This window comes from Salmo salar, chromosome 26, assembly GCF_965601325.2.
Source record: "Salmo salar chromosome 26, fSalSal1, whole genome shotgun sequence".
NCBI classification, from domain to species: Eukaryota; Metazoa; Chordata; class Actinopteri; order Salmoniformes; family Salmonidae; genus Salmo; species Salmo salar.
Window position 1 is genome coordinate 2,514,446 of NC_138316.1, and position 16,590 is coordinate 2,531,035.

Consider the following 16,590-nt stretch of genomic DNA (forward strand, 5'->3'; position numbering starts at 1 on the left):
TCTCACGTTATCGCTCCACAGGTCTGTTTGAATTACGACTGTCGGAGCGCCGACGTGCTCAACTACGACTGTGACATCCAGAAGAAATGCCACAGTCACGGGGTAGGTCATTCACTACTACTAAATTTATCGTCTCCCGGGGTGTGTCCTACAGGTGTCTGGGCTTTGTCTAATACGCTTGCCTTTTCCGCTTTTAGGTGTGTAACAGTAACAGGAACTGCCACTGTGAGAACGGCTGGGCACCGCCCTACTGCGAAGCTAAAGGTTACGGCGGCAGCGTGGACAGCGGCCCTACGTGGAACGGTGAGTGACCAGCACAAAGGCCCTCTAAGAGCAGACTCCATGGGCGCATCTGAATCATAGTCTAAAGAAGAATCTTCTTCTCCTAATCTACCTGCTATGATCTGAAGACATCTGTGTGTTTTGGATACCAAATGAGTGTAAGCAATATGGCCTAATGAGAATTTACTCATTTAGTCTTACCTCTCCAGATTAAAAATAGATTTTTCAAAGAGGACAATAAGAGGCTACTTGAAGCCAGTTGAGATGCAAGACCTTGTGTCAGTCTATGTTATTTCCTAGGATACATTCAAGTACAGTATTGTCAGACAGGTTGACTTGGACTGTTGGTCCCTTCCCCTGACTGTTGGTTCCTACCTCCTACAGACAAGGACACCTCCACAAGGGATGGGCTGCTGGTTTTCTTCTTTCTGGTACTGCCTCTGATGGCGCTGGGCTTCTTCGTCTTCTTCAGGAGGAATGAGCTGCAGAGGCGCTTCTGCAGGAGGAAAAGATCCCAGGGCTACGAGTGAGTCCACTTCATCAACTTCTCTTAGTCTGCGTCCCAAATGTTATTCTATTCTATACACCGAATTCCTTTGCCATATAGACCATATTTATTTCATGATTGCCCTTGACTTACTTTAAAGACGCGATATGTAGAATTTAGCTCTGACGATTACTGGTTTTAAAAATTTTGAAGTTTCTGCCTGATTCCAGCTTATATGACACAACAAGCAAGTGTAGAGAATCATTGTACCATCTAAACCACTGTGAAATATGTGTTCAATAACAAAAAATATATTTTTAGCTGTTTTGAAGTTGATGTACAAAGAAACAAAAACGAAAGTTATGGGGAAGCAAGGCCAAGCATACAAATATTACACATAGAACAGATCTACCACTTGTCAGACTTGATGTCACTAACCACGTTTCCATCCCCAATTTTGAAGCGAGTAAAGTCATGTCGTTTAAAAACATAATCACGACAGCTGTGATGGAAACAGGAAGTTTCGGTATAATTTTATTAATGCCAACAGATGATTTGTTCGTTCGACATGGTGGCACGGTGATGAGCTTAATGCCGCTTTCCTAAAAATATTGAGGGTCTTCTACTGGTGACATGATGATCAATGCTTGACTGCTGTTTGACAAATAAAAATATTCTTGCTCTTATCCATAATAATCTTGTCATGTAGACTAGCCTACCCTCACAGCCTACCCGCACTGTATCTGCAAGCTGTTGACTAGAGCGCAGGTGCCAAGACCAGAGTAGGCACATTTTCTATTTAACGCAACAGATTTTGTTACAAAACTTTCAGTACAGTTGAAAACGTGATGGAAACACATTGAACTTTATATGTTTATTCTGTAGAAGAAAACCTGAGTGAGAAAGTACATTTTGTGTGAACTTCGCCATCACACACATTTTTATCCCCAACAAGTCTATTTAGTGGAAAAGTACCACTGGTGGGAAAATGGTCATATTTTCTTTATGCAGATTCTAGAATATTTGCATGAAAATCTGTTGCCAATTGGATGGAAACCTAGCTACTGAGAATGACAGATCTTGCATTTGTATCTGAAATGAACATAAAACTAAATAATAGGAAATGCTTGTTTGTTTTTTACCTCCTGTGCACAGGGCCGACAGCAGACCTCAGGCGAACACTAGCCGAGGCCCTCCTCCAAGAGCCAACCCCAACATCATTGTCAAAGACAGAGTGAGTCTCAGTCACCAAACTTTCCCATGAAAGTTTCATGGTGGCATGGATGTAATCTTTAAAACCACCAAAATTTTAAAATAATTCTCTAACCCATAAATGACAGACTTGAGGCTAGTAGATTCTCTCCCTGTATCTCATCTATCTGTCTTTGATTGAGAAACATTAAACGGGCTGTGCCCCAGGTTGTCTGAAAAGCAGAGGTTGCAACCAAAATAATTTTCCATTCATTTTGTTCTGAACAGTACCATTACTTTTTTTTTGTTCCGTTCTGAAATGGTTTAAACACCAAAAAAGTAAGTTTATATCGTTCCTTTTTTAAAAAATTTTTTTTCTTCACTTAGATGACATTCAATTATTTCACCAATGGATAGATCAGCGTGCTATGGAGCGGGAAAGCTATGTACATGCATTGGACAGACAAGTGTTTTGCGTAGGGTGCGACTGAAATTTTGCGGGTGAGGAGCGCTCTGTGTATGAAGCGCTGGGCATCTTGTTATGACATGCCAAGTCTGAATTAGACCCACGGAATTATACCTACGGAGGAGCGGCTTCTATGAAGGAACTTTGAATGTCTTTGAACTTCAGAGCGTTGGCTTAACTAATGTTGGACTAGAGCTAGCCCTTGATCATGACTCTCAGTTCCATTAATGAATCGGAGGTGAAAGATTTACCGCTCCTTCCGGACCAGGCCCAAATCCTCGTCATTCGCATGAAGAAGAGACGCCGATACACGGGCCGCAGATCTGGGTGCTTGGTGAGAATTTGTCGGAGAGTGGATAATCCGCCTTTACCTACTGTCCTACTGGTGAACGTGCAATCACTTGGAGAGTAAACTGCATGAGCTCCATTTGAGACTATCCTACGAACGGGACATCAATAACTGTAATATCTTATGTTTCAACAAGTCTTGGCTGAGTGAGGACATGGATAATATACAGTTGGCTGGGTTTTCCATGCCTCTGGAAAGACTAGGGGTGGTCTGTGTTTATTTGTCAATAACAGCTGGTTCGCGATCTCTAATATTAAGGAAGTCTCTTGATAAACTGTACACCACACTATATACTAAGAGTTTTCATCTATTTTTCAAAGCTGGCTATTTACCACCACAAACTGATGCAGGCACTAAGACCGTACTCAACAAGCTGTATAAGGCCATAAGCTAACAAGAGAATGCTCACCCAGAAGTGGCACTCCTAGTGGCTGGGGACTTCAATGCAGGAAAACTTAAATCCGTTTTACCTCATTTCTAACAGCATGTCAAGTGCAACCAGAGGAGAAAATACTCACACGGAGATGCGTACAAAGCTCTCGCTCACCCTCCATTTGGCAAATCTTAACATAATTATATACTCCTGATTCCTGCTTACAAGCAAAAACTCAAGCACAAAGTACCATTGACTCGTTCAATACGGAAGCGGTCAGATGACGCGGACGCTAAGCTACAGGACTGTTTTTGTAGAACAGACTGGAATGTATTCTGGGATTCATTGGGAGGCATTGAGTAGTATACCACATCTGTCACCGGCTTCATCAATAAGTGCATCGACAACGTCGTCCCCACAGTGACCGTACGTACATATCCCAACCAGAAGCCATGGATTACAGGCAACATCCGCACCAAGCTAAAGGCTAGAGCAGCCGCTTTCAAGGAGTGGGACACTAATCTGGACGCTGATAAGAAATCCCGCTATGCCCCCACGACGAACCATCATACAGGCAAAGCGTAAATACAGGACGAAGATTGAATCCTACTATACCGCCTTTGATGCTTGTCTTATGTGGCAGGGCTTGCAAACTATTACGGATTATAAAGGGGAACCCAGCCGCGAGCTGCCCAATGACGCGAGCCTACCAGACAAGCTAAGTGCCTTCTGTGCTCCGAGGCAAGCAACACTGAACCAAGCATGATGAGATCCCCAGCAGTTCTGGATGACTGTGTGATCATACTCTCTGTAGCCGATGTAAGACCTTTAAACAGGTCAACATTGCTTTGAAAGGCTGGTCATGGCTCACATCAACACCATCAGACCCACTAGAATTCGCATACCACTCCAACCGATCCGCAGATGATGCATTCTCTATTGCATGCCACACTGCCCTTTCCTACCTGGACAAAAGGAACGCCTAAGTGAGAATGCTGTTCATTGACTACAGCTCAGCGTTCAACACCATAGTGCCCTCAAATCTCATCACTAAGCTAAGGACCCTGGGACTAAACACCTCCCTCTGCAACTGGATCCTGTACTTGCTGCCAGGCTGCCCCCAGGTGGTAAGGGAAGGCAACAACACTTCTGCTACGCTGATCCTCAACACGGGGGCCCCTTGGGTGCGTGCTTAGTCTCCTCCTGTACTCCCTGTTCACCCACGACTGCGTGGCCACGCACAACTCCACAACCAAGTTTGCCGACAACAACAGTGGTAGGCCTGATCACCGATCAGCCTACAGGGATGAGGTCAGAGACCTGGCAGTGTGGTGCCAGGACAACAACCTCTCCCTCAATGTGAGCAAGACGAAGCTGTTTGTGAACTACAGGAAAAGGAGGGCCGAGCACGCCCCATTCATATCGACGGGGCTGTAGTGGAACGGGTCGAGAGCTTCAAGTTCCTTAGTGTCCACATCACTAACAAACTATCATGGTCCAAACACTCCAAGACAGTTGTGAAGAGGGCACAACAATGCCTATTCCCCATCAGGAGACTGAAAAGATCCTCATTGGTTGCATCACCGCTTGGTATGGAAACTGCTCGGCATCCGACCGCAAGGCGCTACAGAGGGTAGTGCGTACGGCCCAGTACATCACTGGGGCCAAGCTTCCTGCCATCCAGGACCTCTATTTCAGGCGATCTGAAGAAGGCCCTAGAAGTTGTCAGACTCCAGCCACCCGAGTCCGACTGTTCTCTGCTACCTCAGGGCAAGCAGTAGCGGAGCACCAAGTCTTGGTCCAAAAGGCTCATTAACAGCTTCTACCACCAAGCCATACGACTGCTAAACAGTTAATCAAATGGCTACCCAGACTATTTGCCCACCCCCCCCCCCCCCCCCCCCCCCTTTACGCTGATGCTACTCGCTGTTTAGTATCTATACCTATATGTACATATTACCTTACTTTTAAGAAAACTCTACATTGTTGGCTAAGGGCTTGTAAGTAAGCATTTCACAGTAAGGTCTACACCTGTTGTATTCGGCGCATGTGACATAATTGATGTGATTACATTACACCATAATGCCGCCTAGAGTTTTCGAAGACACTGGAATAAGTTTCTTAATGACAGTGAGGGCTTTGCATAGGCACTTTGTTGCAGAACATGAAATAACGTTATTACCTGGTTCCCATTCTTTTAAAATAAAAGTTCTGTTCCGTAACAGAATAGATCGCTTTCGTTCTGGTTCTGTTACTTGAAAAAATGTTGTTCCGTTTCTCGGTTCTGTTCCCTGAACCGATTCCTACCCCTGCTGAAAGCAACCTCTTTTACCATGTACGGAGGAGTCCATTGTAGCAACATTATGTTAAGTTGAGGCATGTTTACTGTAACCACTATTTCTGTTTTTAGCCACTTGAGTGTGTGACCAGGTCTTGGTGATATTCACTGTCTTGAAAGTCATAGACATAATCTGAGTCCCAAATAGTACCCTAATTCCTATACCATAGTGCACTATTTTTGATCAGGGTCCCTACACACACATTTGGTTGAGTCCTATGGGCCCTGGTCAAATTGTATGCACTAAATGGGGTGCCATTTGTGATGCAGACCTGTATTGATGGATGCTTTGTTTGGTAATGACGAGGCTCCTTCTTCTTTCCCCATGTAAAGCACCAAGCTCAGTTATTACCACCAGAGGAGGTAAAATACTCTAATTTGTTCTTAAGAGGGTCTGTGGGGCATTGCTTCTGTATTCCCTTTTATTCTTCTTTTCTACCAATCATTGGGGCTCTGCTGAATAAGACACAACACAAATATTTGAACACCACTATTTGAACACCATTCTGGGCTTTCTGTGTTATTCTGGGCTTTTCTTCTATAGAAAAGTTTAAAATGAGGAATGTGCTTATGTAACTATACATGCTAAATGTTTTGGCATCTACTGTACCCAACTTAAATAGAGGATTCTCTCTCAGCCCACTGGAGTGGCAGCAACACAGCAGTAATGCAACATGGCTCAGCACGGCCTTTTCAACTGAGGAGTTTTTAATTGCCACTGTTCTGCTGTAGGGCGCATGCTGTCCTATTCTATCCTAACCTTAGTCATTTACTCCCATACCAATCAATGTTGTAACCAAACCTAGGTCACGTACAAATGTAAAAAACTTTTAGTTATCATGTCTGCGGTGACCTAGCAGTTAGTTCCGCTGCCACCAACACCCGTTTGCATATGTGCATGGGTTCGAATCTGGCCCAAGCCTTTCTGACACACACTACATCCATCTTTCCCACTATCTCTCCTCTGTACAATAAAATACAGAAAATCCTTAAAAATATATAAAAAATACTTTAAAGTACTTGAGCTGCACATGATTTAGTTTGCCTGGTACAATTATACCAATGGAATAGTCCCAAAAGTGTACAGTCAAAGCGAAAACAAGCGCACCTCATTTGGAAGTATTTGACTTTTATACACTGCTCAAAAAAATAAAGGGAACACTTAAACAACACAATGTAACTCCAAGTCAATCACACTTCTGTGAAATCAAACTGTCCAGTTAGGAAGCAACACTGATTGACAATACATTTCACATGCTGTTGTGCAAATGGAATAGACAACAGGTGGAAATTATAGGCAATTAGCAAGACACCCCCAATAAAGGAGTGGTTCTGCAGGTGGGGACCACAGACCACTTCTCAGTTCCTATGCTTCCTGGCTGATGTTTTTGTCACTTTTGAATGCTGTCGATGCTTTCACTCTAGTGGTAGCATGAGACGGAGTCTACAACCCACACAAGTGGCTCAGGTAGTGCAGCTCATCCAGGATGGCACATCAATGCGATCTGTGGCAAGAAGGTTTGCTGTATCTGTCAGCGTAGTGTCCAGAGCATGGAGAAGCTACCAGGAGACAGGCCAGTACATCAGGAGACGTGGAAGAGGCCGTAGGAGGGCAACAACCCAGCAGCAGGACCGCTACCTCCGCCTTTGTGCAAGGAGGAGCAGGAGAAGCACTGCCAGAGCCCTGCAAAATGACCTCCAGCAGGCCACAAATGTGCATGTGTCTGCTCAAACGGTCAGAAACAGACTCCATGAGGGTGGTATGAGGGCCCGACGTCCACAGGTGGGGGTTGTGCTTATAGCCCAACACCGTGCAGGATGTTTGGCATTTGCCAGAGAACACCAAGATTGGCAAATTCGCCACTGGCGCCCTGTGCTCTTCACAGATGAAAGCAGGTTCACACTGAGCACGTGACAGATGTGACAGAGTCTGAAGACGCCGTGGAGAACGTGCTGCTGCCTGCAACATCCTCCAGCATGACCGGTTTGGCGGTGGGTCAGTCATGGTGTGGGGTGGCATTTCTTTGGGGGGCCGCACAGCCCTCCATGTGCTCGCCAGAGGTAGCCTGACTGCCATTAGGTACCGAGATGAGATCCTCAGACCCCTTGTGAGACCATATGCTGGTGCGGTTGGCCCTGGGTTCCTCCTAATGCAAGACAATGCTAGACCTCATGTGGCTGGAGTGTGTCAGCAGTTCCTGCAAGAGGAAGGCATTGATGCTATGGACTGGCCCGCCCGTTCCCCAGACCTGAATCCAATTGAGCATATCTGGGACATCATGTCTCGCTCCATCCACCAACGCCACGTTGCACCACAGACTGTCCAGGAGTTGGCGGATGCTTTAGTCCAGGTCTGGGAGGAGATCCCTCATGAGACCATCCGCCACCTCATCAGGAGCATGCCCAGGCGTTGTAGGGAGGTCATACAGGCACGTGGAGGCCACACACACTACTGAGCCTCATTTTGACTTGTTTTAAGGACATTACATCAAAGTTGGATCAGCCTGTAGTGTGGTTTTCCACTTTAATTTTGAGTGTGACTCCAAATCCAGACCTCCATGGGTTGATAAATTGGATTTCCATTGATTATTTTTGTGTGATTTTGTTGTCAGCACATTCAACTATGTAAAGAAAAAAGTATTTAATAAGATTATTTATTTCATTCAGATCTAGGATGTGTTGTTTAAGTGTTCCCTTTATTTTTTTGAGCAGTATATTTGACCCAGGTTTGGTGGTAAGATCACAGCAAGTTACTTTGTGTATACTTTGTGTTTATCGGTGTTCTGCTCTGTCACCATTTTTGTTTCTCCGCCACCTCTTCTGTCTGTGGTGGAAAATGGCAGCACATTTTCAGGGCAAATTCAAAGCAGGATATAGACATTTATTCACATAAATTGCAGACTTTCTGTTCATCATGATGGAATGGAGTTTTTTGTTCACATAAGAGTCAAATATGTTAGTAAACTTGAAATAGACAAATAATAGGAGTTTTGAGGGTATGTTGTTTTTATTGAACGTTAGTTGGGGAATCCTACTATTTAGTGAGTTTACTCATGTGTATTCATCCCTGCATTACAATCTTTCCTCAGTTATGATTCCTAACCCTACTCACACCCACCCACAGCTGCCATTACCTGCACCCCATACATAGGCTCACAATTGTTATGCTGAAGTTGTTTTGGTGTTACCTTCCACTGAGAGTGATATTTATGTTCATTGCAGGTTGTGCAGACGAGCAGGACCGTCTCTGTGCCATCTTATGTTGTCAGACCACCTCCTCCCTATTCAAGGTAAAGATTGTACTTGCTACTTACTACTCATTAGGCCTACCTTTTTATATGATGTAAGCGTCAGCCCTTAATTTACAAATGTTTGTTTATTTTTCTCTTAGACCAACACCTGCTGCAACACAACTTGTGCCTCAAAGACCTGCACCCCCACCCCCAGTCTAGCCCATGGAAACGCGGTCAGCCAAAATCCACACATGAAATGCAGTCACTTGACATAAGAGGCACACCTGCAATACAGAGTTGTAAAACGAACTGGACCAGTTTCTGATCCACTCCAAGGGGTCTTTTTTGTTGTTGTTGCAAGAAGCAGAGATGATGTTTGGCTATATAAGACCCCTGCTACCAATTGCATACACTTCACTTCTCCTTGAGCAACTGTCATAGGAATGTAAAGATGACATGCAAGCCCTTGATGATCATAGTGGGGAGTTTGTGTTGGTTAAGTAAAACATTTTAATTAACATTTTAGACAAACCTGATGGTGCTGGTGGGAATGTAATCCATGCGCCGGCTTAACTGATACTGCAGACATTTACCTGGTTTGGATCATACTGCCTGCAGTTTACCCTCTCTTTGGTCCTACTGTATGATGATGATTTGTGTACTTTATTCCATGAAGACATTTTTGACTCCTCAGATGCTTTAATCAGATTCAGACCACATGAGTTTAACATAAAACGTTTTTTTATTTTCACTTGGTTAATGGTAATATGCAGCCTTTCATCACTTGAGAACCCGCAGATATTTAAAGTTTTGCAGTATTAAATCTGGTTTGAATTAGTTGTCTTATAAGTGTGTCCCATACAGTACAATAATGTTGCTCTTACAACCTTAATCTTATGTTGCCGTTAATTTAGCTTAAAAAACATGCTGGATTTCTATCTTCATTTTTCACCTTTTGGAAATTAAGACGATATCGTGAACATATTGGATGATGAGCTAGACTATGCCTGGACCTTTTGACCGATAAATGGTTTCTGTATTTGGTCACCCAATACAGATATTCATAGCCTGTCCCTTTTGTTACAGTTCTTCTATTCAATACATTTTATTGGATACTTATATTTTCCAATTTAGCCATTACCCCCAATGGATTGCCCAAATTTAGACACCTTTATTAATCATTTGATTAATAAGCCGGGTCTAAGGGCATTCCGTTGCGACAGCTTGTGAGATAAACCCTGGTCCAATGACCGTACATGCTAGCAGCATGCGTGACGGTGTTCGAAATGACATCCATAATCGGTAGATGGGTCTGATTCATAGGTTGCCGTTTGCATCGCCGAGCAGTGAAGAAACTAGCAAATCACATTTTTAGATGCTAACCCTCCTCCCCAAATCAAAATCTAATATGGATGCCAATGTTTTGTTCTCGCTTTGTGCGCGCACATTCCCTCAACTTCCCACATGGTGCCTATATTGTGTGGCTGATTAGCTTGACAGACAGGTGTGAAACACAGACATGTGTTCACGCAAAATGAGAACACAATATAGAATCCATAATTGGTTTTGATTTGAGGAGGTGGGAGGTAGCATCTAAAAACTGGATTTAATAGTTTGGTCACTGTTTGCATCGCAGAAAACTGAATAATCAATCAGAACCATCTACCGATTACGGATGCCATTTCGGAAGCAGGACACAAGCTGCTAGCAGGTTTTTTAAATGTATTTTATTTAACCATTATTTAACTAGGCAAGTCAGTTAAGAACAAATTGTTATTTACAATGACGGTCTACCCTGGACAAACCCTAACCCGGACGACGCTGGGCCAATTGTGCGCTGCCCTATGGGACTCCCAATCACTGCCGATTGCGATACAGCCTGGAATCGAACCAGGGTCTGTAGTGACGCCTCTAATACTGAGATGCAGTGGCTTAGACCACTGCGCCACTTGGGAGCCCCAACAGGTACCGTCATTGGTGCATGACTTATCTCGCAAGCTGTCGCTATGGAATTCCCTTAGACCCAAGCTACATACATTTTTTGAATTATGAATTAATGATATATACCCATTGATCGCTTTATTGTTTCAACTGCTAATTGCCACTTTAATGTGTGTCCATTTTATTTGACTGGTTTCGTTGTATCCCTGATTTGTTTGAAAAAATTATTACATAAAATAAGTAAATATTTAAGGGCTATGTAACATTTCATGTGATCATGCCATGTTTGCATTTTGAGAAACTATATCGAGGTCAATGGCCTATGCATTGAAAACTGGTGAACGTTCTGAAATGTGTTTACTGTATATTCGGACATGATGATTTTCCAATGACGGGAAGGAAGCAGGTCATGTGGCTTTAGAAGCATCCTGTCTCAGACATTTGAAAGACACTGCCTGCATAAACGTTACTGAGGCATCCTATAGCAATATGGCAATCCTCCCACCTCTTTGATGCTGCATACAACAACCAACTTCCTTAGCCACAATAAAGACTGACTTCTTCAAGAACCAATGTCATCATGTCATACTTTAGTAGGCCACATGCTGAAGTAGACTTTTAACAAATGTTTGTTTGAGGATCATGTACGTATGTGGTTGACATTTCACGTTTTATGTTTGCAGAATGTGAAAATGATTTGATTGGCCTGATTGAACTGCATTTCCTACATCTTCCAGGTTCTCTGTATATGATTATGATGATGTGATAGCTGGCAATCGTGAAAATGTCTGACACTTTGTGATTCAAAGAAAGTCATGGCTGCCTTGATTGGACTAATAGGTGGAGGTGATTTTTGTAATGCATATGAAATAAAAATCCACATACTCACATAAATGCAGCCGTCGTTTAAATGTATAACATAATATGTTTTTTAAGCTTTGTACTAAAAGCATGTCTATGATATTAATGACTGAGAAGGCCCTTTCTCACACCGCTGAATGTGTGCGGTTATTCCATGATAATGCATATTGTACATTTTTGTTTGCTTACTTTAGATGACTAGGCCTATCCAGGCTGCTACATTCTCATCAAACAAGATTTCCCCATATACTGTGCCTTCAGAAAGTATTCGTGCCCCTTATTCCAGATTTTGTTGTTACAGCCTGAATTCAAAATGTATTACATGTTTTTTTCACCCATCTACACAATACCCCATAATGACAAAGTGAAAACAGGTTTTTGATATTTTTGCAAATGTATATAAAAAAACAACTGATACGTAATTATTTAGACCCTTTGCTATGAGACTTGAAATTGAGCCCAGGTGCATCCTGTTTCCATTGACCGTCCTTAATGTATCTACAACTTGATTAGAGTACATCTGTGTCAAATGCAATTGATTGGACATGATTTGGAAAGGCGCACACCTGTCTATATAAGGTCCCACAGTTGTTAGAGCAAAAACCAAGCAATGAGGTCGAAGGAGCAACATTGAAGGTCCCCAAGAGCACCGGCCTCCATCATTCTTAAATGGAAGAAGTTTGGAACCACCAACACTCTTCCTTGAGCTGGCCGCCCGGCCAAACTGAGCAATCGGGGGAGAAGGGCCTTGGTCAGGGAGGTGACCAAGAACCCAATGGTCACTCTGAAAGAGCTCCAGAGTTCCTCTGTGGAGATGGGAGAACCTTCCGTAAGGACAAAAAGTCTCCAGGCTATAATCGCTGCCAAAGGTGTTCAAAGTACTGAGTAAAGGGTCTGAATACTTTTGTAAATGGTTTATCAGATGTTTTTATAAACATTTGCAAAAATGTCTAAAAACCTGTTTTTTGCATTGTCATTATGGGGGGTATTTTGTGTGGATTTATGAGGGGGGAAAACGATACATTTTAGAACAAGGCTGTAGTGTAACAAAATGTGGGAAAAGTGAAGTGGCCTGAATACATAAGTATGTGGACACCCCTAATAATTACTGGATTTCTATCAAATCGAGCACACCACCATGCAATCTCCATAGACAAACATTGTGAGAAAATGGCCTTACAGAAGAGCTCAGTGACTTTCAACCTGGCACCGTCATAGGATGCCACCTTTCCAACAAGTCAGTTCGTCAAATTTCTGCCCTGCTAGAGCAGCCCCGGTTACCTATAACTGCTGTTATTGTGAAGTGGAAACGTCCAGGAGCAACAACAGCTCAGCTGCGAAGTGGTACTGTAGGCCACACGAGCTTACTGAACAGGACCGCCGAGTGCTGTAGCACGTAAAAATCGCCTATCCTCGGCTGCAACACTCGCTTCTGAGTTGCAAACTGCCTCTGGAAGCAACATAAGCAAAATAACTGTTTGTCGGGAGCTTCAAGAAATGGGTTTCCATGACCGAGCAGCCGCATACAAGCCTAAGATCACCATGCTCAATGCCAAGCGTCAGCTGGAGTGGTGTAGAGCTTGCCGCCATTGGACTCTGGAGCAGTGGAAACGCGTTCTTCGGAGTGATGAATCACACTTCACCATCTGGTAGCCCGACGGATGAATCAGGGTTTGGCGGATGCCAGGAGAACTCTACCTGCTCCAATACGTAGTGCCAATTTGTAAAGTTTGGTGGAGGAGAAATGATGGTCCGGGGGCGGTTTTTCATGGTTCGAGCTAGGCCTCTTAGTTCCAGTGAAGGGAAATCTTAGTGCCTCAGCATACAATGGCATTCTAGACGATTCTGTGCATACAACTTTGTTTTAGGTTATTGTCCTGCTGAAAGGTTCATTTGTCTCCCAGTGTCTGGTGGAAAGCAAACTGAACCAGGTTTCCTCTAGGATTTTGCCTGTGTTTAGTTCCATTCCGTTTCTTTTTTATCCTGAAAAACTCCCAGGTCCTTAACGATTACAACCACACCCATAACATGATGCAGCCACCACTATGCTTGAAAATATAGAGTGGTAGTCGGTAATGTTTTGGATTGGATTTGCCCCAAATACCACACTTTGTATTCAGGAAAATATTACTTCAGTGCCTTGTTGCAAACATGATGCATGTTTTGGAATATTTATATTCTGTACATGTTTCCTTTTCACTCTGTCAATTAGGTGAATATTGTGGAGTTACTACAATGTTGTTTTGAGTGTTTTGATACACCATACAAAGTGTAATTAATAATTTCACCATGCGCAAAGGGATATTCAGTGTCTGCTTTTTTTTTTAACCCATCTACCAATGGGTGCCCTTCTTTGTGAACCATTGGAAAGCCTCCCTAGTCTTAAATCTGTACTTGAAATTCACTGCTTGACTGAGGGACCTTACAGATAGTTGTATGTGTGGGGTACAGAGATGGGGTAGTCATTTAAAAACCATGTTAATTAAACTCTATTATTGCACACAGTGAGTCCATGCAACGTATTATGTGACGTCTTAAGCACATTTTACTCAACTTATTTAGGCTTGCCATAAGAAAGACATTTTAGCTTTTCATTTTTTATTAATTTGTAAACATTTCTAAAAACATATTTCCCCTTTGACATTGTGGGGTATTATGTTTAGATCAGTGACACAAATTTACATTTAATCCATTTAAAATTTAGGCTGTAACACAACAAAATGTGGAAAAAGTCAAGGGGTGTGAATACTTTCTAAAGGCACTGTAGGCTGGGTTTGCAGTTTTGCAACTATTTCATTTTTTAAGTCACCGTTGGCCTCATCGTGAAATCCCTGAGCTGTTTCCTTCCTCTCCGGCAGCGGAGTTAGGAAAATGACGCCTGTATCTTTGTAGTAACTGGGTATATTTATACACCATCCAAAGTGTAATAACTGCTCAAAGGGATATTAAATGTCTGCAGTCTTCTGGACCATAGACCAGGGGTTCTCAACCTTTTCTCTTCCGAGTCTCGGGTGAATCATTAATTCAAATGATTTGAAATCGCCTTTAAAAATAGGGTACAACAAGACTGTGTATTAGAAATCGCCTTTAAAAATAGGGTACAACAAGACTGTGTAGTGCACATAACTGGAGTTAGGAGGCAAACAAACTGCTTCTCTCACACTGCATTGAGATCTTTGTTGTCCAGTCACAGTGCAGATGCAAGTCACGTGATCTGTTGGCGAGCACACAATGCGGTGCAAAAGCTGCTGTATCTGATCACGGGGCAGATGCAAGTGACGTGCTGTTGGCGCACACGTATGCAGTCGCTCGCGGATCACGTGACTTGGACGATGCAGACCACCGCTCATGGTTAGCGTCGTTTTTTGGTGCTCTTTGCACCAGTAACTGATGGTAAGAACATGAATTCTCGACAGAAGCAGAAATATTCATAACCGATGGGCACTACATCAACATGCAAATTATCTTGCAATCTCGGGATAAAATGAAATGTTTGTGGCACAGTAATATCGCTATCGTTAATATGTATTATCACAACGGGTGATTACATTGAGAATTCTCTTACTGGAACTGGTCGTCGGTGCCCTATTGGGAAAACTCTCTTTGTTCATGGTAAAAAAAAAAAAAAAAACACACCCAAGCAAGTTGTAATTTCAGGCGGTCTTTTCAAACAGCTCTTACACTAAAAGTACATTATGATAATTTTACAGTATTATTCCAACCTCGGCGAGGAAATATATACAGTTGAAGTCGGAAGTTTACATACACTTAGGTTGGAGTCATTAAAACTCGTTTTTCAACCACTCCACAAATTTCTTGTTAACAAACTATAGTTTTGTCAAGTCAGTTAGGACATCTACTTTGTGCATGACACAAGTCATTTTTCCAACAATTGTTTACAGACAGATTATTTCACTTATAATTCACTGTATCACAATTCCAGTGGGTCAGAAGTTTACATACAATAAGTTGACTTTGCCTTTAAACAGCTTGGAAAATTCCAGAAAATGATGTCATGGCTTTAGAAGCTTCTGAGTCAATTGGAGGTGTCCCTGTGGATGTATTTCAAGGCCTACCTTCAAACTCAGTGCTTCTTTGCTTGACATCATGGGAAAATCAAAAGAAATCAGCCAAGACCTCAGAAAAACAATTGTAGACCTCCACAAGTCTGGTTCATACTTGGGAGCAATTTCCAAATGCCTGAAGGTACCATGTTCATCTGTACAAACAATAGTACACAAGTATAAACACCATGGGACCATGCAGCCATCATGCCGCTCAGGAAGGAGACGTGTTCTGTCTCCTAGAGATGAATGTACTTTGGTGCGAAAAGTGCAAATCAATCCCAGAACAACAGCAAAGGACCTTGTGAAGATGCTGGAGGAAACATGTACAAAAGTATCTATATTCACAGTAAAACGAGTCCTATATCGACATAACTTGAAAGGCCTCTCAACAAGGAAGAAGCCACTGCTCCAAACCGCCATAAATAAGCCAGACTACGGTTTGCAACTGCACATGTGCACAAAGATCGGACTTTTTGGAGAAATGTCCTCTGGTCTGATGAAACAAAAATAGAACTGTTTGGCCATAATGACCATCAATATGTTTGGAGGAAAAAGGGGGAGGCTTGCAAGCCGAAGAACATCATCCCAACCATGAAGCACGGGGGTGGCAGCATCATGTTGTAGGGGTGCTTTGCTGCAGGAGGGACTGGTGCACTTCACAAAATAGATGACATCATGAGGAGGGAAAATTATGTGGATATATTGAAGCAACATCTCAAGACATCAGTCAGGAAGTTAAAGCTTGGTCGCAAATAGATCTTCCAAATGGACAATGACCCCAAGCATACTTCCAAAGTTGTGGCAAAATGGTTTAAGGACAACAAAGTCAAGGTATTGGAGTGGCCATCACAAAGCCCTGACCTCAAACCTATAGAACATTTGTGGGCAGAACTGAAAAAGTGTGTGCATGCAAGGAGGCCTACAAATGTGACTCAGTTCCACCAGCTCTGTCAGGAGGAATGGGCCAAAATTCACCCAATTTATTGTGGGAAGCTTGTGGAA

At 42.9% G+C, this 16,590-nt stretch overlaps 1 protein-coding gene across 2 annotated transcripts in view; it reads left to right on the plus strand.

Annotated features, from left to right (window-relative positions):
- The window catches only part of adam9a (ADAM metallopeptidase domain 9a), a 104,087-nt gene extending 92,858 nt beyond the window's left edge, over positions 1 to 11,229 (plus strand). Inside the window, exons 17-23 of one of the 2 annotated variants that reach the window (XM_014174863.3) lie at positions 22 to 102; positions 198 to 303; positions 667 to 808; positions 1,925 to 2,003; positions 5,820 to 5,849; positions 8,709 to 8,776; positions 8,878 to 11,229. In XM_014174863.3, coding sequence (XP_014030338.1) covers positions 22 to 102; positions 198 to 303; positions 667 to 808; positions 1,925 to 2,003; positions 5,820 to 5,849; positions 8,709 to 8,776; positions 8,878 to 8,938 — 567 coding nt within the window. In that variant the 3' untranslated portion in view covers positions 8,939 to 11,229. The remainder of the gene's footprint in view (positions 1 to 21; positions 103 to 197; positions 304 to 666; positions 809 to 1,924; positions 2,004 to 5,819; positions 5,850 to 8,708; positions 8,777 to 8,877) is intronic. The other variant, XM_014174864.3, reaches the window with a different exon arrangement.
- The last annotated feature ends 5,361 nt before the right edge of the window (positions 11,230 to 16,590 follow it).